Source organism: Solanum stenotomum, chromosome 5 (assembly GCF_019186545.1).
Source record: "Solanum stenotomum isolate F172 chromosome 5, ASM1918654v1, whole genome shotgun sequence".
In the NCBI taxonomy this organism is placed as follows: Eukaryota; Viridiplantae; Streptophyta; class Magnoliopsida; order Solanales; family Solanaceae; genus Solanum; species Solanum stenotomum.
In genome coordinates, this window is record NC_064286.1 from 37129043 (window position 1) to 37154590 (window position 25548).

A 25548-nucleotide genomic window follows, 5' to 3' on the forward strand; every position below is an offset into this window, starting at 1 on the left:
GAAATTATCGACCGTCAGACCTTTGTAGACCTGGTAGAATTAGAGAAGGTTGATTTTGACGTCATTATGGGTATGGACTGGTTAGCATCTTGTTATGCTAATGTTGAGTGTCGAACAAAGATTGTTAGATTCCACTTTCCAGGAGAGGCAGTTCTGGAATGGAAAGGTGATACAGCAACGCCGAAAGGTAGGTTTATTTCCTATGTTAAGGCGAGGAGGATGATTACCAAGGGTTGTATTTATCATCTTGTTCACATTCATAATATAGATGTAGAACCACCGACTCTTCAGTCTATTCCGGTAGTTAATGAGTTTCTAGATGTATTTCCAGACGAACTCCCTGGTATCCCTCCAGAACGAGAAATTGATTTTGCTATCGATATGCTACCAGGTACGCAAACCATATCTATCCTTCCTTATATAATGGTTCCTGCTGAGCTAAAAGAGTTGAAGGATCAGCTGAAGAAGATGGCTCACTGAGGATGTGTATCAATTACCGACAGTTGAATAAGGCAACTATAAAGAATAAGTATCCCCTTCCGAGGATAGATGACTTGTTTGATCAATTACAAGGTGCTAAGTGTTTCTCAAAGATTGATTTAAGATCAGGGTACCACCAGATACAAGTTCGGGAGAAATACGTTCCAAAGATAGCTTTTTGAACTAGATATGGAAACTTTGAGTTCTTGGTAATGTCTTTTGGATTAACTAATGCCCCAGCAGTGTTCATGGACTCGATGAATAGTATATTCAGGCCGTATCTAGAATTGTTTGTTATTGTATTTATTGATGATATTTTGGTGTATTCAATTCAAAAGATGAGCATGAAAATCATCTGCGAGCAGTCCTTCAGGTTCTTCGAGACCGGGAACTTTATGCAAAGTTTTCTAAGTGTGAGTTCTGGTTAGTCTCTATTGCTTTCTTAGGCCATATTGTATCAGATGCAGACATTACGGTTGATACACAAAAGATTGAGGCCGTAAAGACTTGGCCCAGACCTATGACTCCGACTGAGGTTCGTAGTTTCTTAGGGTTAGCTGGGTACTACAGAAGGTTTGTAGAGGGATTTTCTTCAATTTCAGGCCCATTAACAAAGCTGACTCAAAAAGCAGCTAAGTTCCAGTGGACTGAGGCTTGCGAGCACAGTTTCCAGGAGTTGAAGGACAGGTTGACATCAGCACTAGTTCTTCCATTGCTAGATGGTTAAGAAGGGTATGCGGTGTATTGTGATGCTTATGGTGTTGGGTTAAGATGTGTTCTAACACAACATGGTAAGGTTATCACATATGCTTCAAGGTAGTTGAGAAAACATGAGAAGAACTATCTGACCCACGACTTAGAGTTGGCTGCAGTTGTGCATGTGTTAAAGATCTGGAGACACTATTTGTATGGCGTTCATGTTGACATCTTCACAGATCATAAGAGCCTTCAATATATATTTAGACAGAAGAAGTTAAATATATGACAGCGTCGATGGCATGAGTTACTGAAAGACTACGACATGGATATTTTATATCATCTAGGAAAGGCGAATGTGGTAGCCGATGCCCTCAGTAAAAAATATATGGGTAGTTTATCCCACTTACGTGTTGAGAAGAGGGAGCTAGCGCGAGAGCTTCATCAGTTAGCTAGCTTAGGAGTCAGATTATTAGAGGCAGACGATAGTGGGGTCACAATTCAGGACACAGCTGTATCATCTCTAGTTGTAGAAGTAAAGTCACGACAACAAGAGGATCCTAGCTTAGAGCAGCTTAGAGCCAAGGGTAAGGATCCACAGTCTTTAGCATTTGATATAGCATAAGATGGAGTCCTCAGATATAGTGGTTGATTGTGTATTCCAAATGTTGCAGGGCTTCGACATCGAATTATGGAAAAGGCACATCATTCCCATTATTCTATTCACCATGGTTCGACAAAGATGTACCATGATATTAAGGAGATCTATTGGTGGCACGGGATGAAGAATGACGTTACTGAGTTTGTGACACAGTGTCCTAACTGCCAACAGGTGAAAGTTGAGCACCAAAAGCCCGCTGGGCTAGTTCAGGTGATAGCCATTCCTTTGTGGAAGTGGGAAGCAATTGATATGGATTTTATTATAGGGTTACCTCGATCGTGTCGCAAGTTTGACTCTATTTGGGTAATTGTTGATAGACTAACAAAATCAGCCCACTTCTTACCAATCAGGCCTACTTTTACGGCCAAAGACTATGTAGGGCTCTGTATTAGGGAGATTGTTAGGCTACACGGTGTCCTAGTATCTATTATCTCTGATAGAGGCACACAATTTATCGCCAACTTCTGAAAGTCCTTCCAGAAAGGACTGGGACACATATTAATCTTAGTATTGCCTTTCACCCTCAGACAGATGGCCAGGCTGAGCACACAATTTTGACACTCGAAGATATGTTACGTGCGTGCACGCTAGACTTCAAGGGGAGTGGGATGACCACTTACCTCTTATAGAGTTCACATACAATAATAGTTATCATTCCAGCATCGGGATGGCACCTTATGAGGCTTTGTATGGGAGAAAATGTAGATCCCCCATTGGATGGTTCGAGGTAGGTGAGTCAGGGTTGATTGGACCCGACTTAGTCCAGCAGACAGTGGATAAAGTTAAGCTTATTCGGGAGAGACTGCTAACAGCTCAAAGCCGACATAAGTCATACTCAGATGTGCGACGAAGGGACTTAGAGTTTTGCGTCAATGACTGGGTATTCTTAAAAGTCTCGCATATGAAAGGTGTTATGCGATTTGACAAAAAGGGAAATCTTAGTCCAAGATTCATTGGGCCATACCGGATCCTTCGAAGGGTAGGGCGAGTGGCTTATGAGTTAGAATTGCCTTCGGGGCTAAAGTCTGTTCATCCAGGTTTCCGTGTATCGATACAACGAAAGTGTGTATGAGACCCTTCTCGGGTTGTCCCAGTTGAGGATGTTCAGATCACAAAAGAGTTGTCCTACGAGGAAACTCTAGTTGCAATATTAGATCGGCAGGTCTGTAAATTGAGGACCAAAGAAGTGGCTTCGGTTAAAGTATTGTGGAAGAATAATAATAGAGAAGAAGTGACCTAGGAGGCTGAGGATGGCATGAGGTCCAAATATCCTCACTTGTTTCATACCAAGGGTGATGTCATATAAGTTTATATTAGGGCAGTAAGGTAAGATACCTATATATATATACTATTGCTTACTATTATTGTGGTTGTCGTTGTATGTCTGCTCGTACTGTTGTGGTGGAGCTATAACGCTTAGCTATTTATGTTATCATGTGAGACGCCTAGGTTGGAAATTTTGCATTTCAGGTTCCTGGATAGTGACATTTACAAAGGATACACTACCTTAATTTTGGCAACTCCTAAGGACTGAATAGTGTGCCTCAGATTTTTCATTCGAGGACGAATGTTTCTAAGGGAGGAGGAATGTAACACCCCGACTTTTCAAAACGTCTAAATTATCTCGTATCTTCATGAAAAGACAACGAGGGTGAGTAATAAATTAAAAATTATGTGTTATGTAATATTTTAAGTGTTCAAGTGTTGTATCTCAAGTTTTGAAGTTAAGTAAGTGGCAAAAGAAAAGTTGGTGAAAGTTACCATAAATTCCTTTTTGAATATTTGTCTGAAATTTGAGCTAACTGTCTTGGACGTTTTCTCCCAATATATTAAGAGTTGTGGTCCCCGCAAGCTATGAAATCGAAGGTCTACGAGTCTAGTTTCCAACGCATCAAACCGTTCGTTCACACGACTTCATAATAGAGAGATTCTCATTTTCGTGGGACTACGCAAGCAGGCACGTGAGGTGGGGCCCTAAGTCGGTGGAATGTTACATATATCTTCTCCTTCAACATATTTCTTCATTTTTAAGATAAAAACCAGAGAAATTAGAGAAACTCATTTCTTGGATCAAGTGAAGTATAGATTTTCTCGACTTAAGTCCTTGACGAAAGTTGTTATACGCGTTGGGCTCATCATCGTGGTATAATTTGTTTTATCGATTGCGTAGCATATCACACTTTATTGTTGGGACAACAGGGGTTCGAATATATTTGAAGGTTTTGAGGTGAATTACGAACCTAAGATCGAGGTAAGACCCTTCTTTCATCGAATTTAGTTTTTATAAGCTGCAAACATCAATTTGCGATGGAAATACATATCTTTTATCATATTCTCATGGTATCTTTTATTTTTGTGTGTTGATTATGGTCCTACCCTTTTGTAGTATCGAGGGAATTATGAGTTAAAGTCGTTAGGCCACGTGAATTTAGCGAAAAAGGCATGTTAAGGCTATTCTCCTCCTATGGTATGTTACCTTAAAGCTTAGGAGCAATGTAATTGAGTTGTTATTGGTGTTATGCCTGTAGCCATTATTGTTGATTGTTGGCTGCTCGAATGCGTATAATTCTTTCTTATCGGGATTCTTATTCAGTAGTAGCATTCGTATGTTCGACACGACTTAGAGGCTATTTGTGTAGGTTTCCTATGAATAAATTGCTTATTTTTAGCTGTTGGATTGTTATTGTTGTCTTTGGGCTATTGTGGTTAGCTGAAGTAATGTGATCTACGCCTAGCAGGGTTATGTTCTGCATATAGGACTATATGGATGCCTAAAAGGGCTACGAGTTGCCTACGGGGCTATATTGATGCCTAGAAGGGCGATGAGTTGCCTACAGGGATATATATTGATGCCTTAGAAGGTTATGTGCTTCTTACAGGGCCATGTTGTTGCCTAAGAGGGCTATGAGTTGTCTATAAGCTATGTTGATGCCTAAGAGGGCTATGTGACTACCTGCAGGGCTAGGGGACTACCGATAGGGGTATACAGGCTGATTGGCACCTTTCGGGCGTATGGGGGCCTGAGTAAGTGGTCTTGTGTGCTGTTTGTACCTACCGATCTTATGGGGGCTTGGTGAGGTTGTTGTTTTATTATTTTTGATAAATTTATATTTAGAAGCAGGTCAGTACAGTTATTTTATGCTTAATTTATTTATCAGATTATTCTAGTATATCACGATGCCTTATCATAGTCTATTGCCTTTCATACTCTGTACATTATTTTGTACTGACGCCCCATTGTCTTAGGGGCGCTGCATTCATGCATGCAGGTCCTGACAGACGATCGAGTAGACCTCCTTATCAGCAGGATTGACTTTTATCCGGTTGGTCAGCCCCTTTCCTCAGGAGCTGCAAGAGTTGGGAGATTTGTTATCTGTTGTTGTATATATTATCATGGGTAGGCTGGGGCCCTGTCCCACCAATCTTTACTACTCTTAGAGGCTTGCAGACTAGTGTGTGGGGTTTATAGCTACGTTATGGCCATGCTAGCCTATGTTGTTGGTTTGTTGAAGCTTGTGAGCTGTTTGATGTATTGTACTAATATTTACCTGCTTTTAGTTTCGGTATAGATATCATGGTGGCCTCGACGGCCTAATCAGGACTTTTGTGCTAGTTGGCTATTTATTTATATGATTTCTTGGGAGTAGTTGTTTCCTTTATAGATCAGTTGACAGGGGCCTTGCCAGCCGAGGGCTTAATTTTAAGCCAAGATATACGTATTTGTTTTCTTGACTGTTCGTGGCTGCCGTGCGCTACTAGCAATCGATTTAGCAGAGTCAACTCGAGCATGAGTTCTGGCATTAGGAGCTAGTTGTGCCCTTGAATCTGGGGCGTCACATATGGGTTCAAGTCTGAAGCGCTTAGCATTGAACCAATGTATTTCTAAAGTTATGGGTCCATACGTATTATTTATTGCACTTTTCAATAGTTTCCGCTGAAATTAAATGCAAACAGTTCTGATTTTTAAGTTCAATTCCCACTTGCGTTTGGTGAGGTATTAACAACTAAGCTTATCTTGTGTCCTTGTACATTAAATTAGTTTCATGAAACATAGCTTAGAGTTTCCAGTTTCAAAATTGTAAAATGTTTTAGTTTTCTCTATACGTTTCCTCTTTACGGCTATGAAAAGGGCTCTGTCATTTAATGAACAAGTTAAAGTCTAGTTTGATGAGTCATATTCCTCTAATGTAGATTACCATAAAGCAAAAAGTGAGCAGATTCTTCAGACACAAGTCAGTGTACGTCCATTTAAAAGTTATCTTTTCATATTCAAGGGTATATATGATATTTCTCAGTAGTGATTGCTTTAGTAGCTACTAGCCTAATACGCTGAAAATTTAACCATTTTATAATGAATAAGCTTGGAAATTTTGTAGGTTGAATTTTTTAGTTTTAGGTTCACTATTTATGATTATGCCCTCTTCATGCCTGCAAATGTGCATACATATATAGAGAAAACAAAAACATATAGCAATTCTAAGGATAGAAAACTTTGAACTTAGAAACTAGTTAATTTTACTAAATTCACAAATCCCAAGATATGCTTAGTAAGTAATAAAATTTCTTACAACACAAAAAACCAATTTTCAATAGCTAGTGATTAAGTAGTTGTAGAATATCATATTCAACAAAGTGCATGAACAACAAGGTTTAATCCATTTTACTCATTAAGGGGGACAACTCAATTACTTCATCGAAAATACAAGATAAACCAATTAAGAACATTATGTGCAAAACAACAATAAATACACATCAGTTCCAAAAAAGTTAAAGTCGACTATATGAACTCTCATTGAATTTGTTTTTCCATCTAAATTCATTTGAGATAATAGAACTAATTTTTTCATCCCTTTTTTATTTTTTCCCAAGAATACACGTATCCGTATTTAAAAACAATTTTAATTTCTGTTCTTCTGTTTACGACAAGGGAAATCCGCAGCCGCTTCCCTTTGGGTGTGCATAGGCTAAAATAACATATAAAATTTTAATTTCTCTTCTTCTGTCCCTCTCTATTTTAGCTAGGACTAGTCTTTATTTTTCTTTCAGAGATAGTGTGTACATATTTGTGTTTTTAAAGCCCTGTACTCCTGTTTGACTACAAGCTCGACTACCGAGTGTTTTTAGGGCCGTCAGTTGCTTCGTAGTTCCACACTTAGTCAGAATTCCCTGATGTTCCATCTACGCCTGCCCATCGACAGTCCATCAAAGGACCTACGGTTTGTGGATCACTTCCGTGGGTGGCTCCTTCTACATAATTTCAGCTCTTATCTCCATCAACCGTGTCCAAGCCTATTTCCTGCAAACATAACATATAAAACATTATTTGTAACACAATATAGCCCTAGACACACACAACTTCTAAGTGAAATGTATCAAAAATACCGTAAATTCTTGGTATATCAACACCCTCAACTTAAACTTGTCGGTTGTCCTCAAGCGACACACTAAAACTCTAAACGACACTTGTGTAGAAGCAAACATATAAACTTAAGCAATCACATGGTAATCTTAATTACATACCTCACTTAGTGTAAACCTTTTCAACTAGACTCAGCAAGCTAACTCATGCGGATCAATACATGACATAGATTGACCAATAGACACCACAACATACAGTTTTAACAATCACCAAGGTCCCAACTCTCCAATAATGTAACTAGTGCCCTCACTTCGAACGAAATCCTTTTTCACACAATAGATATGAATTTTGAGTGTTAGGATTCATTCAACACTCACGCTCAGAAGTGACTTCAAGTATAGTTAGGGCTCAATACCATAGGCTTGCCCTTATTTTCACTGCATAGACTCTCCAAACTAGTCACTAGGATCACAATAGGACTTTCTTAGCTTGTAACATAGTCTCAGGGTCAAGTAGGATATATTTGGGTACTTTTTAGTGTCTTTCTTCCCTCCTTGACATTGCATTTGCTTTTTATTTGTTTTCTCAACCAATTCTTGACATCTTTTTATTTTCTTTTCTTTCCCCTGCCTTTCTTCAACACATATGTGACCTTTTGACTTTCTAGATCTTTTTTTTTCACTTTTTTTCTTTTTCTTTCACTTCATTTTTCTTTATTACTTTAACCACTTTTTCCATTCATCTTTTGAACAAAGTCACATCTTTTCCTTTACTTTTTCTTTCTTCTACACAAAACTCTTTTCATACCACTTTTCTTTTGCTTTCCTTTTTCATAGACACCATCAACTTATGTATTTTTCATGAGTTGAGGTGCACAATATCCAATGTCAGACCAGGGCCAAGATTAAGGTAACTTTTTGAATTAGCCACCCTCAACTTAGGTTTTTGGCCTAAGTCAAGGTGCACATGTCTAAGGAGGGACCAGTGCCAAGAAAATTATTTTAGGGAAGGTGAGTCAGGTGCATTGAAAAAAAGGGTCTATTTTAGGCTCAAATACTTGGATCAATGGGAACAATTATTGCTTATGGTTAAATCATTTTAGGACGGGTATCAATTTCTTGTTGTTTATGCCATCATTCTTTTCATTCTTGTAGTTACTTCTACACATGCAATCCTAAACAAGTCGGTTCACCAGAAATTAGAAACAGTCTCTTGGGGGAAAAGAACACACGCAAGAAAACCCCAAGAGAGGAATATGAGATGGGTTACTCAGACTTCACCCTATCACTCACAATCCATTTATCCCACCACCAACAAAATAAGGTGCAACTGTCCCCAATGCACAAAAATCAAAAGTAAAACATAGGGTGAAGTAAACCTGTGGCGTATATGCACCAAAGACCTCTCAAGAAGCAGGTGGGTTCGATTTCCCGAAGACCGCTGGATCAACACTAGGAACGCCATCAGTATCGCTCAAATCAACTATCCTAGCACCCTTAGTAGTTTTCACACTGCTAGATGGGCCTACACCTATCTCACTGGACTGATGTTGTTTTCTCTCCTCATCCAGTAACGACACCCTTGTGGCCTCCTCCAAGTGATGGCGCTTCTTCTTCCTCAATCTCTACGTCTCAGCTTCATCAGAAGTATGATCGGAGAAGTGGCGCTTTCCAGTGGCACAGGAAGAATCTGGTAGCGGGATAGCATCATCGAATAGGGTAGTCAAAACCACCTAATCAGCATGTGTCGTAGGGGAAGCCTCTGGCTCAGTCTCTGGGGGGCTAGGAGTGCAGCAACATCAGCACGGAGGCTAGCCAACTCCTACTATAAAGTGGTCACATCAATGGTCGGGGTTGGCGGCCTCTCCGAGACTCTCAGCTAAAAAGCATCCAGGCACTTATGAACGGTCTGAACCTTCTGATCCATCATCTACACCATCCTTACCTCGGACTTTTTGATAGAGCACTGCATCCATGGCTTTACATGTTGAAGTAGACTGGCCATCTGTGCCTCCAGCTTCCGTACTTAGGCTAGGGATGGCAGTGGACCCTGAAGAGGGAGTGGCTCGGGATAAGCTAGGGGCCCGAATGGTGGTCAGAGACGTTGGAGCCTAAGCATCTGCTGTAGAGACCAGAATGGTGGAGTCATCGGCCTGCATCTACTCAACATCGATACTAAGATCATCACCTAGATGTGGCACCTCAACTTGTGGCTCTCTCTGCGGTGCAACAAGGTTGGCATCATCCCGAATGATGCCAATACCTAGAGTCTTGGTCACATCAAGCAACCGGTCATAGTGCCAAATAGAAATAGAAGCCTCCCTGCAGAGTTGCAAAATAAGGCACAGAAAGGTCAAGGTGGTGGTGGCCTTGAAGTCCCTCTCATGGATCTCCGAAATAAGGATGTGGGTGACATCAATCTCCAACCCCGCCATAATGGCTGCCAACATTATTGCCCAGTCCCATGTAATCATATTGGCTACCAGAGTCGGGGATAATCTATTTCAGACCAGCAACCCAAAGAACTTCGCAACGAAGCTTAGTATATTCTTCTTGATAACCAAGTTAGGAGTTCGAACCTACTCAAAAAAATTCCCCATCTGCAACAATGTCTCATGCCAGCTACCTTAGAAGAGCCTCCCTCTGCTTAACATTCCTCTGGAAGGACCCGCTATGGATAATGCTCATCTGGTAATCATAGCCTATATATTAATAGGCAGAGTGTTGGACGGTTCATATAGAACCCTGCGGATTGTGACCTCTTATATGTCGTTTGGGTAACCCCGTGATAATATAAACTGAAGTGGAGGCTGAGCGACGGACTTAGCCCGTTTAGAGATAGAGTTTCTGATGGTAGCAGCATATGAATCATAGAACTCCCTAGTAATCTCATCGTTGTACTTCTCAAGGTTCCGTGCCATCCACTCGCATCAGTGTCGCTGGAAGAGCTCCTAAATAGCAGGAGTAATGTGGAGGCTGCCTGTAAGGACCCTGCACTTCTCAGTCACAGTCTTGGTCATTCTCTCATGCTCATTCGACATTTTACCATTGATCTAAAGCTGATACTGGCCCGAGACACACCATATTTTAGGCTCATCAGCTTTGGAAGCAGGCTCAATGCTAGTAGGTATCGGGCTATCGCTATAGCTGTCTGAGTCTGCTGAAGAGGCAGTACTGCCGCTAGAACTAGAGCCGGACTGCGACTCTGAGCCAGCCGGTGATCTGATCGGCGTGGCCCCCTCATCAAACTTGGGGCAGTGACCACGTCGGAGCTAATCTTCTGGGCTCGATTCTGAGTAGTTCAGGGAGTAGTGAGGGGGTCCTGGTGTTTGGAAGAATATACTCTGTGTCCTCAATGTCCTTCTCAATGATCATACGTCGCGAAGGAGCGACGAATTTAGATTTTCCCTTATCGGCTTAGGATGGAGTTTGTTTAGGGGTCATTGTACCTGTGGAGTCTTAGTTAGTACCAAAACAATACAAAAATACTAATGGAAAAATTTTAGAACAAGGATTGAACTCAAACTAAAACACAAAAAAAATTTGGACAGTAGCTGAACTGTCGACCCACGGTGGGCACCTATGGTCCGTAGATGGAACGACGGCCCGTGGGTCCCCTCTGTAGGTCAGAGCCCCCAAAATTAGGTCTCTAATGTGGGAACCACGAATGTGCAGAACGGTATGTCAATGGAACGACAGACTGTAGTCAACACCGTGATTCGACAATTGTACAAAATTTATGTGCAACTGACCCACGGACCCCGAGCTACGATCCGTAGGTGTAACGACCTGTTCTTGTCGTTATAGAAAATCCAACGGGGAATATTTTTGGGCCGAAAAACTTTTTCGTAGTAACTTGGGATTTTTGGACGAAATTAGAATCTGTGAGATCTAGGGAAATCTGATACCAATTGGGCAATTTAATTATAATTTTGATAACATGGATAGGTAGCTAAGACATTAAGGAGCCCATAAGACTTTACGAAATTGAATTCGAGTGAGTAGAACTCCCGAAACTAATTTTGGCATGAACGAGTAGTTTTTGAGTATCGTTGGTTGAAGGTGTATTATGAAATGGGGGTATTGGAATTATTAAATTAGCTCATTGTTCCGTGCAAGCTACTACGGTGGGTATTTATGTCGCCAGGGCGGGGCCGCTTCAGTGGGGTGGTAGCGCTGTGGCGGGGCAGACGTGATTTAAAGTCAGAAATAAATCCCAAAACATCTTTATTCTACAATTTTCAAGCATGTGAGCTAAGGAATGAACCCAGGGATTTTCTTGATAGTTTTCCACTCTTGAGGCTAAAGGTAAGAATTTCACTCCACAAATCCATTTTTCGATCCATAGAACATAATCTAGTGGGTAATTATCAATGGGGAAGAGTTTTGATACAAAAATTATGGTGAAAAAGCCCTAATTTGGATATTGGGATCATTGGTTTGATCTAGGGTTGATTGGATTGTTAGTAATTCAGGTAATTAGTGATTGTTTATTGATTTTCATGTTATTTTGATTGTTTGTAGACCAAGAACAAGCGGAAAGAATTTGGAAAGGAAAGAATCAAGTTTCTTAAGGGATTCAAGGTTTGTTCAAAGTAGGTGATGGTTGTGATTTCATATTGTGTGATATATGTTTTTTCTTTCTTCATTATGATACATGTATGTATGTGAATGTTGCATTATTGATCACATTATTCGTAAATGAGGATGATTGAATAATTATTGCCATGAAATCATGAATTGATTGTATGATTATGAGAATATACTTGTGATTGTGGCTTGTTGAATGGATCGGGTGTTGCATTCTGACACACTAACTTGGATCGATTGCCGCATCTAGCATAATCATTGGATCGTGTACCACGTTTCCGTGTGCTAACAGTTTGGTTTTGGGTTCCATTAGAGGACCAATGACTTGATATAACTGTGATATTTTAGAATTGTGAAACTATTCGTTGTTTATAAATGTTGATGATATTGTATATATTTGGTGTATGCATGTATTATTATGTTGTATTGACTTATGTATGTTGCACTTAGTGGGATAGTTGTGTGATCCTACCATTACATTGTGGTTGTGTACTGATACTGCACTTGCTCTTTCTTTATTGAGTACAGGGCATCTTGAGGCGGCTATTGACAGACCTCGCTTAGAAGATTAGTGACCGCTTCGAATTCAAGGGTGAGCCAGTTCTTTCGTGCTGCCATGAGTTCTCTTTCGATTTATGTCCACATTTCGGACTTAGACTTTCTAGTTAGTTATTAGAGCATAAGTTGGGATTGTAACCCTTCTTGTTTAGACTTATGGGTCTTGTTAGAGTTTTGGTATATTGACTTTCAGGTTCTAGGTGTTACTTCCGCATTTGTTTTAGTTGTTAGACTTTTGTTTGGAGTTTATGGGAACTCTCTATTTCTTTCCTTAGCAGTTAACATGCTTCCATAACTTAAATGCTTTAGTATTTAATTGAGTTGGTTAGATAATTAGTATAAATGGTTCTCTCACCAGAGGGTTAGTTTAGGTGCCAATCACGATGGTCTGGATCGAGACAAAGTTGGTATCAGAGCCTAGGTTCCTTGATCTCGATGTACCAAATTGAGTCTAGTAGAGTCTTGCGGAACGGTACAAAGAAGTATGTACTTTTCCTCGAGAGGCTATAGACTTTAGGAAATCTATCTGCTTTATCTTGTCCCCTTTGTTGCTATAACTTGATTCCAATTGGTATCTAGCGATTCAAATTGGTATCTAACCACCTTCACTCTTCTGTCCACAGATGGTTAATACTAGATTCAACGATATTAGGCACATAGCTCTCGTTAATGCTCCAGGTGAGAAATCTGTAGCGAGAGGTCGTGGTCGAGGCAGGGGTAGAGAAAGAGCTAGGGGTAGAGGCCGAGAAAGGGCAGCGCCTACCAGGGATGGAGCACCGATCGGAGATGCTCCCCGAAATGAAGCCCCTTATGCACACCATGATGCGATAGAGGAGAACATTGAGGCTGAAAATAATGAGAAAGTTGGGAAAGAGGAAGAGGTACAGGCTCAGACTACAAGTATTCCTCCTTTGGACCCAGTGTTAGCTCAGCAGATCATGTCATTCTTGAAAGGGTTGGTTGGTCCTGGAGTTCTTTCCTCTATTCAAACAACTCAAGCTCCTACAAATCTCCCTGTTGCTATCACTGCGCCCAAGGTGGGTGGAACTGGAGGTACTGATACTTTCTTCCATCATTTGTTGTGTTCTGTTATGACTAGTAATGAGCATGAAATTTTTATTAAGTTTTTGAAGCTAAAGCCTCATGTATTTCTTGGTTCTGAAAGTGAGGATTCTTATGAGTTTATTTTAGACTGCTATGAGAGGCTTCATAAGTTGGAAATTGTCCATCGGCATGGGGTTTAGTTTGTGACTTTTCAACTTCAAGGTGAGGCAATGAAGAGGTAGAGAGCTTATGTGGAGTGCAGATCTTCAACCTTATCCCTACTCTCTTGGACCCAGTATTGTGCTCTATTTTTAGAGAAATATGTGTCTAGGACTTTGAGAGATCGCAAGAAGAATGAATTCATGGCTTTGGAGCAAGGTAGTATGTCTGTGGCTGCTTATGAGGCTAAGTTCCATGCCTTGTCTAGATATGCTACCCAATTGGTAACTACTGAGTAGAAGAGGATCCGTTTATTTATTAGGGGACTAAATTCTGAGTTGCGGGTATTATCTGTTCATATGACCTCTGCAGGAAGGAGCTTTCATGAGGTAACCGACTTACTTAAGAAAGTGGAGGGGTTAAAGCGAGATGGTTAGGCTAACACATTGGCTAAAAGGGCCAAGAACTCAGGTAACTTTGAAGGTTCTTATTCCAAAGGGTCAGAGAGGCCAACAATTACAGCCAGGAAAATTCAGTCCGCTCTGACCACTTCTACAGGTAATTACTCGAGAACTCCAACTCATAATATTATTCAGGATAGCTAGGGAGCTGCACCTTCGGCGGGAAGCAGGCCATCTTTTGATCGTACATGTTACAAGTGTGGAGAACATATGCATATGAGGAGAGATTGTCCCCACCCATGTATGATGGAGTCCGCGCAACAGCAAACTAGAGTAGTGGTAACCGCAGGAAATGGTAATAATGGTTGAAGGCATCCATAAGTGGGCGATGAGGTAAACAGCGAGGTCGTGGGGGTAGAGGAAATGGTAATGCTGGTAGAGGTACATTGCAGCGAGGCAGTGAAGTCGCCCGTCAAGACGATAGGGCTCAGTATTATGCCTTTCTGGGCAAGAATGAGGCAGAGGCGTCTGACGCAGTACTATTTTTGTCTATGACCGGATAGTGTATTATTTGATCCGGTTTCTACTTATTCTTATGTATCCGTGCAATTTGCCTCAAAATTTTCTATCATTTGTGATGTACTTGATGCCCTCATCCATGTTTCTACCCCTGTTGGAAAGTCTGTCATACTCACCCACGTCTATCGTGTTGGTCCTATTTTGTTTATAGGTTTTCAGACGTGGGCTGATTTGGTGATTTTTATATAATCTTAGGCTTGACTTGGTTGTCCCCCTATTATGAAGTGCTTAATTGTAATACTAAGTCTGCCACTCTAGAAATTCGGAGAAGGGAAAAGTTAGAGTAGGAAGGGGTGTACAAGCTTAAGAAAGCTAAGATCATATCCTCCATTCAGGTTAGTAAACTAGTAGAGCAGGGTTATTAGGCTTATTTTTCTCATATTCGGGATGTTGAGGTTGAGTCTCTAGCTATTGAGTCTATTCATGTGGCGTCAGAATTTAGAGAAGTATTTCCTAATGATTTGTCTGGTACGCCTCCGGATAGAGATATAGATTTCTGCATTGATTTAGAACCTAGTACTCGTCCCATTTCTACCCTTCCATATCGCATGGCTCCGACATAAGTAAGAGACCTTAAGGTTCAAATCCAAGATCTTCTTAATAAGGGATTTATTCGTCCTAGTGTTTCCCCATGGGGTGCTCCATTTTGTTTGCTAAGAAAATGGATGGTAGTATGAGAATGTGTATAGATTAACGGCAATTGAATAGGGTCACTATTCGAAACAAGTACCCTTTGCCTCGAATAGATGATCATTTTGACCAATTGCAAGGTGCATCAGTTTCTCTAAAACTGTTCTAAGGTCTTACTAGCATCATTTGAAAATTAGGCATGAGGATGTCCCCAAGACGGTGTTTAGAACACGTTATGGGCACTATGAGTTCCTAGTTATGTTTTCTGGTTTGACTAATGCACCTACAACTTTTATGAGCTTGATGAATGGGGTGTTCAAGGCATTTATAGACTCATTTGTTATAGTCCTTATTGATAACAATTTGGTCTATTCAAAAAGTGAGGAAGAGCATGACGACCATCTTCGTATTGTCCTGGGTGTTCTTGGGAAACAAAGGTTATATGCAAAATTCTCTAAGTGTGAATTTTGGTTGACTTCGGTTGCATTTTTGGGGCATGTAGTTACAAAAGAAGGGGTAACGGTAGATCCTCAAAAGATTAAGGCAGTTAAGAATTGGGTACGGCTCGCTAGCTACTATCGTCGATTTGTGAAAAAGGATTCTTCTATCGCCACTCAGATGACTAATTTGACCAAAAAAGAGATACCATTTGAATGAGCTGAAAATGTGAGGAGAGCTTCCAAAAGCTCAAGACTCTCTTGACCAACACACCTATTCTAGCATTATTGGTTGAAGGTAAGGATTTTATTGTTTATTGTGATGTTTCACACTCTGGTTTGGGTGTTGTGTTGATGCATGATAAGAATGTTATAGCTTATTCATCGCGTCAATTGAAGGTGCATGAGAGGAATTACCCAACACATGATTTGGATTTACCGGCGGTAGTGTTCACTCTTAAGACCTGGCGGCATTACCTTTATAGGGTTAAGTGTGAAGTGTTTACTAATCATCGTAGTTTGCAGCATGTGTTCACTCAAAATGATCTGAATTTGAGACATCGAAGATGGATGGAGTTACTCAAAGATTATGATCTGACCATTCAATACCATCTGGGTAAGGCTATATAGTGGCAGACGCTTTGAGTCGAAAAGTGGTGAGTATGGGTAGTTTAGCTTGCTTTAGTGTAACTAAGCGACCTTTAGTTAGGGAAATTCAGACATTGGAGTCTAAATTCATGCAATTGGCCATAAAAAAAGGCATGGTGTTAGTTAGCATTGATGTTAGGGCCACATTCATCGAACAGATCAAGGCCAAACAATTTGAGGATGGAAATTTGAATGAACTTAAGAAGGAGACTGCGATTGGTAATGCATAAGAGACCACTCTTGATACGGAAGGTGTGCTCAGTTTTAAAGGAAGGATTTGTGTTCCTCGAGTTGATGACTTGGTTCCAAAATTATTGACATAATCCTATGGTTTGCGATATTCCATTCATCCGGGTATGACCAAGATGTATCGAGATTTGAAGCAAATTTATTTATGGTCGAGCATGAAGAAAGATATAGTGGAGTTTATGACTAACTGTCAAAATTGCCAACAAGTAAAATATGAGCATCAAAGGCCTGCAAGTTTGCTTCAAAGAAAGCCAATTCCAGAATGGGAGTGGGAGACGATAGCCATGGATTTTGTAGTTGGTCTTCCCAAGACTTTGGGGAAGTTTGATTCTATTTGGGCAGTGGTTGATAGATTGACTAAATCAGCCCATTTTATTCTGGTAAGAATAGATTATAATGCTGAACAATTGGCTAAAGTTTATATGAAAGAGATAGTGAGGTTGCATGGGGTGCCCCTTTCTATCATCTTAGACCATGGTACCCAATTCACATCCATGTTTTGGAGGAAGTTACATGATGAATTGGGCACAAAACTCACTTTTAGTATGGCCTTCCATCCGCAGACGGACAGGCAGTCCAAGAGGACTAATCAAGTGTTAGAAGACATGTTGAGGGCATGTGTGATTGATTTTGGAGGGCATTGGGATAAGTTCTTACCTTTGTGTGAATTCTCCTATAATAATAGTTATCACTCCAGCATAGATATGGCACCATTTGAGGCACTTTATGAGAGGGGATGTAGATCACCCATAGGATGGTTTGAGACTGGAGATGTGAAACCTTTGGGGCTTGATTTAGTGAAGGATGCTCAAGATAAGGTGAAGAGTATTCAAGCTAAACTTCTAGAAGGACAAAAGAAGTATGCGGATCATAAGGTAAGAGACATGACATTTTAGACTGGTGAGAATGTTCTTCTTAAGGTGTCACCCATGAAAGGGGTCATGAGATATGGCAAGAAGGGCAAGCTTAGTCCTTGTTACATTGGTCCCTTTGAAGTTCTTAAATGTGTAGGGCCAGTGGCTTATAGATCGGCTTTACCTCCTAACCTATCGAGAGTTCATCTGATGTTTCGTGTGTCCATGTTGAAAAGATATCATGGTGACGGGGATTATATCATTAAGTGGGACTCAATTGTGTTAGATAAAGACCTCCAATATGAGGAGCAAACGGTTGTAATTCTTGATCGTTATGTGCGTATTTTGAGGACCAAGGAGATTAATTCCATGAAGGTTCAATGGAAGCATCGTCTAGTTGAGGAAGCTACTTGGGAAACCGAGAGGTACATGCGAGACAAGTATCCCCAATTGTTCGTTGATTCAGGTACTACCCCATTCTCTCTTTAGCATGTTTTTCCTAAATTTGTCACTCGGGGATGAGTAATTGGTAAATTGGTATCTATTCTAATGACCGATTCCCGTTGCTATAGAAAAGACAACGGGAAACACTTTTTGGTCGGAAAACTTTTTCGTAGTAACTTGGGATTTCCCAACCTAGTCCAAATTTGAACGAAATCAGAGTATGTGAGGTCTAGGGAAATTTGGTATCAATTGGGCGATTTAATAATGATTTTGATTACATGAGTAGGTAGCTAAGACGTTAAGGAACCCGTACGACTTTACGAAACTGAATTCGGGTGAGTTAAACTCCCGAAACTAATCTTGGCGTGAACGGGTAGTTTTTAGTGTCGTTGGTTGAAGGTGTGTTGTGAAATAGGGGTATTGGAATTATTAAATTATCTCATTGTTTCGTGTAAGCCGCTACAGCAGGAATCTGTGGTAGGGCAGACGCGACTTAAAGTTGGAAATAAACCCCAAAACATCTATATTCTACAATTTTCAAACTTGAGAGCTAAGGAACGAACCCACGGCTTTTCTTGACAAGTTTTCATCATTCTTGAGGCTAAAGGTAATATTTTTACTCCCCGAATCTACTTTTCGATCCGTAGAACGTAATCTTATGGATAATTATCGACGGGGAAGAGTTTTGACCTGAGAATTATGGTGGAAAAAGCCATAATTTAGATATTGGGATCATGGGTTTTATCTAGGGTTGATATAATTGTTAGTAATTCGGGTAATTAGTGATTGTTTATTGATTTCCGTGTTATTTTGATTGTTTGTAGACCAAGAACAAGCGGAAAGAATCTGGAAAGGAAAGAATCAAGTTTCTTAAGGGATTCAAGGTTTGTTCGAGGTAGGTGATGGTTGTGATTTCATATTGTGTGATATATGTTTTTTCTTTCTTTATTATGATACATGTCTGTATGTGAATGTTGCATTATTGATCACATTATTCGTAAATGAGGATGATTGAATAATTATTGCCATGAAATCATGAATTGATTGTATGATTATGAGAATATACTTGTGATTGTGGCTTGTTGAATGGATCAGGTGTTGCATTCTGACACACTAACTTGGATCGATTGCCACGTTTCAAAATAATTATCGGATCGGTTGCCACGTTCGACATAATCATTGGATCGGGTACCATGTTTCGGTATGCTAACAATTTGGGTTTGTGTTCCATGACAGGACCAATGACTTGATATAACTGTGATATTTGAGAATTGTGAAACTGTTCATTTTTTGTAAATGTTGATGATATTGTATATATTTGGTGTATGCATGTTATTATTATGTTGTATTGACTTATGTAAGTTGAACTTAGTGGGATTGCTGCGTGATCCTACCAGTACATTGTGGTTGTGTAGTGATACTGCACTTGCTCTTTATTTGTTGAATACATGGCATCTTCAGGCGGCTATTGACAGACCTCACTTAGAAGATCAGTGACCGCTTCGAATTCAAGGGTGTGCCCGTTCTTCCAGGCTACCATGAGTTCTCTTTTTTTTTATGTCCACATTTCGGACTTAGACTTTCTAGTTAGTTATAAGTTCATTAGTTGGGGTTGTAACCCTTCTTGTTTAGACTTATGGATCTTGTTAGAGTTTTGGTACATTGACTTTTAGGTTCTAGGGGTTACATCCGCATTTGTTATAGTTGTTAGACTTTTGTTTGGAGTTTATGAGAACTCCCTATTTCTTTCCTTAGCATTTAACTTGCTTCTGTAACTTAAATATTTTAGTATTTGATTGAGTTGGTTAGCTAATTCGTATAAATGGTTCTCCCACCAGAGGGTTAGTGTGGGTGCCAATCACAATGGTTTGGGTCGTGATAGTAGGATGACCTACGATCCTAGGTTGGAGTCGTAGGTCATTTATGTGCCAGGTTTCAGACTTGACTCGCACTTCATGCCTTATGTCAACAATTACATAATCAAAATAGGCCTATACATGCATTTCAATATATAATATTGTAGTTAATCATCCTTAGGGTTCTGTTGACACACATTTCAATATTTTAACAAACCGAAACATACGAACCCTAAGTCAAAACTTCCAATTCGACCTATTAACTAATTTAGTTGGTTATAATTTACAACACACTCACATATCATCATTTCAAAGGTATTTCTACCTACAGTTCAACATTCAAACACATAATTTACAACCCAAGGTCGAGTTCATTGTTGTGATTTCAGTATGAAAATACGAAATGTTGAAAGTTTGGGAGGAATTAACTTACCTTACAAGTAATCAACAATGGTGAGTGTGTGATCGACTGCAAAAACTCCTAAACCAACGTGCATACCAAACTCGGATCGTGAATTCACTTTGGGGTGAAGATGGAAGTGATTTGGGTTAGAAAAGGGAGATTATGGGATCTGTGGGATTGTTGTGGGGGTGATATGGGGGTTATGAGAGTGATTTAGGGGATTTAGAAGTTTGAAAGATGGTTGGGGGGAAGAATATGGACATCTAAAGTGTTTAAAATTAAAAGGTTTAATAAAATAGGGGTCGGGTCGGGTCGGGTCAGGTCGGGTCAGGCAGAACCCTAATTTTGGACCCACGAGACCCCGTCAACGGTATGTGGGTCGACCAATGAATCGTAGGTAGGGTAGGTCACTCTGACACTTACAAAATTTTAGAAACTTACCTGGGATATATAAACACCATTCACAGACCGTGGATGGACCAACGGACCGTTGATGGGGTCCATAGACCTGTGCACAGCTATTTTCTACATATTTTGCCTTTCGTCCCTACACACGTAGCAACCATTAGGACTTTCTTTTTACATTTTCTGGACACTTTTTAGACACAGACTCTATTCTATATCTAGCCAACACTAATATAAAAATAAAACACCTATCAAAAGAGCTACAAAAATCAAAATAAATGAAGAAAATTCCTATATCGAAAAGAAAAACCTATAGTTGGATAGATTGTACATCTTGGGTTACCTCCCAAGCAACGCTTGATTTAACATCTCGGGACGATGCATACACCTTGATTACTCAGACTTCATCAAGATTCCATGCCTCTATCACTGCATTGACATTCTCAGAATTTCCCATGTAGCTTTTTATCTTACAGTGGTTGGCCTTGAACCTTATCCCCTTCCTCTTCTCGAGCTCAACCATTCCTTGTGGGGACACTTGGGCCACTCTGAAGCTAGTTCGCGCTTTTCTATCTTTTTCTCATGGTGCTTTTTCTCCTTGCACAACGCTGCACCTAACTTCTCTTTACTAGACACCTTAGAACCTTGTTCCACAATGTGACTCACCACAGATACTACTTTAAGGTCACTTTCCTACTTTATAGACCGACAGACATTAAAAGTCACCTCCTTCTTATTCAATCTAAACTTCATCTGTCCTTTCTCTATATCGACTAAGGCGCACCCAGTGGCGAGGAATGGTCTCCCTAAGATGATGGGAACATCAAAGTCAACTTCGCAATCAAGTATCACAAAGTCCGTCGGAAAAATAAATGTCCCCACTTTCACAAGGATATCCTGAAGCACTCCAATAGGCTTCTTCAGAGTTCTATTAGCCATAAGTAAACACATCGCAGTTGGTTTGGGAACTCCTAAACCCAACTTCTTATAAATTGACAATGGCATCAAATTAATTCTTGCCCCTAAATCACACAAGGACTTTGCAAAAAGCATCTTACCGATGGTGCAAGGAATAGTTAAATCTCTGGGATCCTCTTTGTGTTGTACTAGTGACCTCGTTGAAATGGCACTACAATGCTGCAACCTCTCATCATTCTCAAAACTAACAGCCCTCTTTTTGGTCACCAAGTCCTTCATGAATTTTGCATACCCAGGCATTTGCTCCAAGGCTTCTATCAACGGGACATTGATGGAAATTTATTTCGACATAGTTATGAACCTACGGTATTTGCCTTCCTCAGTCTTTTGTTTTAACCTCTGTGGGAAGAAAGGTGGAGGTCTAGGCATGGGCATAACTTTCTGGGTCAACTCAGCCTCTTTCTCTGCATCATCTTTTGTCTCTCCAGTAACAACAACCTCATCTGCATCATTTTCTATCATCTTTTCAACCCCATACGGCATGGAAGGATCAATAGTCTATTTTCCTCCTCGAGTCATGATTGCCATACAATACCCATAAATTTTTGGATTCTAGATGGTGTTGCTGGGAAGTGTGACCGGTTGGCGTGGATTCACTATAGAGGACAACTGACTGAGCTGATGCTCCAATTGCTTGATCGACACTGCATGGGCATCAACTTTCCGACCAATCCATGACAACTCAGTCCGCATATCTTTCACATTTTCATCAATAGCATCAAACCTCTTCATCATCTTTTGCATCATATCCTCAATGTGTTACATACTACCACCAGCCTCTCTATTACCATATTCCCTATTACCAAGTGGAACATAGGGCCAAACTTTCTCATTCTTGTTACCATAGGTGTTCCGATTATAGTTGTTATCACGATTGTAGTTCCCATCTCTGATATAGTTTCCGTCTAGATTGTAGTTTTTATAGTTCCGACCTTGGTTTCCTTGACCTTGGTGCCAATTATTCAAGTTTGAAACTTGGGCATTGGCTCGAAAACCCTCCGTCTGATCATTAACCAAATATGCATCCTCCTCATAGTAGCATTCCTCAGTTGGTAGTGGTGGAGTTTTAGTTAAGTAGTTTACTTCATTCACCTTCTCTGCACCTCCGTCACATGATTTAATACCAACCCTAGTTTTGTCCTTATTTGAGCCATGTCTTCACGAATATATTTATTAGATTGACTAGGTGCAGTTTGAACTGCAAAGAAAACCACACCACAACATCACCAGTCAATGATAGAGGGAAGACTCTCAAGCTTATGACATTCATATCCAATTTTGGTCATCCCACACAACTTTTGCAGACACTTCTCAATTTAGCCATGTGACCATGCGGATCTTCTGAAGCTAGAACAAAAAACAACCCTCTTGGTATAAGCATTTGCATCAGACTGTTGATCACCACAAATGTATGCCTTGGAGGTAGAGGAGGGAGAACAATAGGTCCTTCTAATTCAACGGTATTGAATTCCACCCTATAGTTATCACGCAACCTCAGTTATGGCCGATTTTGTACCTTTAATGCATCTGCGAATAGAATACCACCACGAACCTGAGCATTCTCAATACATACTCCAGGAGGTTGCAAGTCAACTCCGTCCTCATCCTCCTCTATGATTGGATTATTATGGACCCCTCAATTTTCCTTCTTTCTCAAAGTCTTGCTTAGTTCAGGATCATAAGGGTTCAATGGTTCGCCTCGACTCCATGTACTTGGCATTCACTAGAGTAGAAACCTGTAGAAAACAAAAACAAAATAAAAACGTAAAATCAGGAAATACTTGACTAAAGTTCAATAATGTAGTTATACTTAATCTAAATTCCCAACTCCCCGGCAACGGCGCCAAAATTTGATACACTCAAATTACACCTCCCTAAAGAAGTATAAGCGATCGTTGTCAAATAAATAACCCAACTTGTAGGTTGGATTTGATCTCACGAGGAATATGGTTCAGACTTAAAAAGAACTCACTATTATATCCATTTAGTCAAACAATTTTCGAGACAAGTAAATAAAGGGGGGTTTTGTAATCAAGTAACAAATTGTTGATTAAGTAACAAGTGAGCAAGATTCAAACTTTAAGTTACCAATATCAGAGAGAAATTAGGGCATATGTGTTCCCCATAAGCTCTTAACACAGTAATCGTATTAATAGTAATCATTTCCTAGTGTTTTACATGCAAAGTTGGTAAGTTAGGTATCCCTAAGTGATTGGTCCTCCAAATACAGCATTTCACTACGCACCTTGGTCCAGCTACGAGTGTATACTTTACTAGCCCTTACCTTTTTCTAAGATTATACATCACATCAATGTATGGCTTAGTTTTCACCCTCGCACCAATTGACATTAGACTATTAGATAGCATCCAATAAATCTCTGTAATTAATCTTTTTCTCATTAACTACCTCCTTGGTCTGGCAGGTAGAAACAATGCGAGTTCTAAAGTTTGCAATCGTTAAAAAGACTTCTAAGAGAAAGAATTAACAATACATGCATTAACACTATTCAAAAATTACTTAGTTATTATTCCTACTTTGTTAATTGCTCATGGTTCCCACAACCCTAGTTGTGGATTTAGCTACTCATATTTGAGAGTTCACAATTCATGTTTAAGAAGAAAGAATTCATGAACTTACAATTAGAATAGATGAAAGCTGAAGATCTTCAATTGAATTGCAATGTGAAAATCTTATCAAACAAAATCCAGAAATCAAATTGCTAAAGTTTGCAAGTTAATTCCCAAAACACAAAACTAAGCCAAAAATGAGGTTTATAACTCCTATTTATAGAAAACAAATCTTAAATAAAAAAGAAACAAAATAAGGAAATAAACTTCTGGAATGCGGCTTCATTCGAAGACTCGACCTACGGACCGTGGGCCGGTCCGTAGGTCCCCTTCTGTAGCTCCACACTTAGGATTTTTCATCAGGTACTGGAACTTCAGCTCTTTGAATCCATCGACAGATTTGCAGGACGGCCCGTGGGTCGACCTACGGTTCGTCAGTTACTTCGTAGTTCCACACTTAGTTAGAATTCCCTAATGTTCCATCTACGCCTGCCCATTGACGGTTCATCAAATGACCTACGGTCTATGGATCACTTTTGTGGGTGGCTCCTTCTGGATAGTTTCAGCTCTCATCTCCATCAACCGCGTCCAAGCCTATTTCCTGCAAACTTAACACATAAAACATTATTTCTAACACAATATATCCCAAGACACACAACTTCTTAGTGAAATGTATCAAAAATACCATAAATTCACGGTATATCAGTATCCTCTCCGTGTCGTGGAGAGGGCTTTGTCGAAGAAATAGATAGGTCCGTACAGCGTCGTGTCATAGACCTGCCAGCCTAGTTTTGCTAATTTTGTACAACTTATAAATGGACTTGGCTTTTATTATTTTAATTATTCTTTTTCTATTTTTTGGAGAACACGACTTGGAGATTATACCTATTCCATATTTAGGGTTCATTCCTACTCTTTTCATCTATTGATTTCTTGTATGATTATTTAATATTCAAAGATTGAGAATTAAAACATGAGTACCTTATCCCTTTTATTCTAGGGATGTGGCTACAAATAATTGTGTAGTATTGAATCTATGGATTGAATTTTTTTATCAATTGAAGTTATTCTTTTAGTGTCACGACCTAAGGGTAAACCCTAGATGTTGGTGAACTTGACCCCAAACAGGTCTCATACAAGACCTTATCATATCATAACATAAGATAATAGAAAAGTACGAAAATCTTAAAAACTTTATCCATACAATCAAAGTCATTTATAAAAGCAAGCAAAAGTGTTTCTACACTTTGTCTCAAACCATCTAATACAACTTTGAATAAACACTTGGGACACAACCCATACAATAGTCTCAAACATAAAGAAAAGACATAAAGGAAATGGTGGCTTTATCCTCGATGTTATGAGGACACACCAAGTCTTCAACTCTTTGTGTCACGACCCGGGATCACCCCTTAGTCGTAACCGGCGTACTCGACCTCGAAGAGGTCTAATACAAGCCTCTTAGCATTCATTCATCGCATAGACACAAAAAAACCATAAGGAATTAAAAACTTTCTTTACCAAGAAAACATTTCATTAAAAAAAAAAAA

General features: G+C 39.9%; 2 protein-coding genes across 2 annotated transcripts in view; one reads left to right on the forward strand and one right to left on the reverse strand.

Moving 5' to 3' along the window:
• Positions 1-25548, forward strand: part of LOC125865145 (probable protein phosphatase 2C 10) — an 878192-nt gene that overhangs the window by 578862 nt on the left and 273782 nt on the right. The window lies entirely within an intron of this gene.
• On the reverse strand, positions 20945-21670 carry LOC125863904 (uncharacterized). The gene is made up of 2 exons (XM_049543876.1): positions 21179-21670; positions 20945-21088 (listed from the first exon to the last, which is right to left on the reverse strand). The coding sequence occupies exons 1-2, from the start codon at positions 21668-21670 to the stop codon at positions 20945-20947; spliced, it is 636 nt and encodes a 211-aa protein (XP_049399833.1).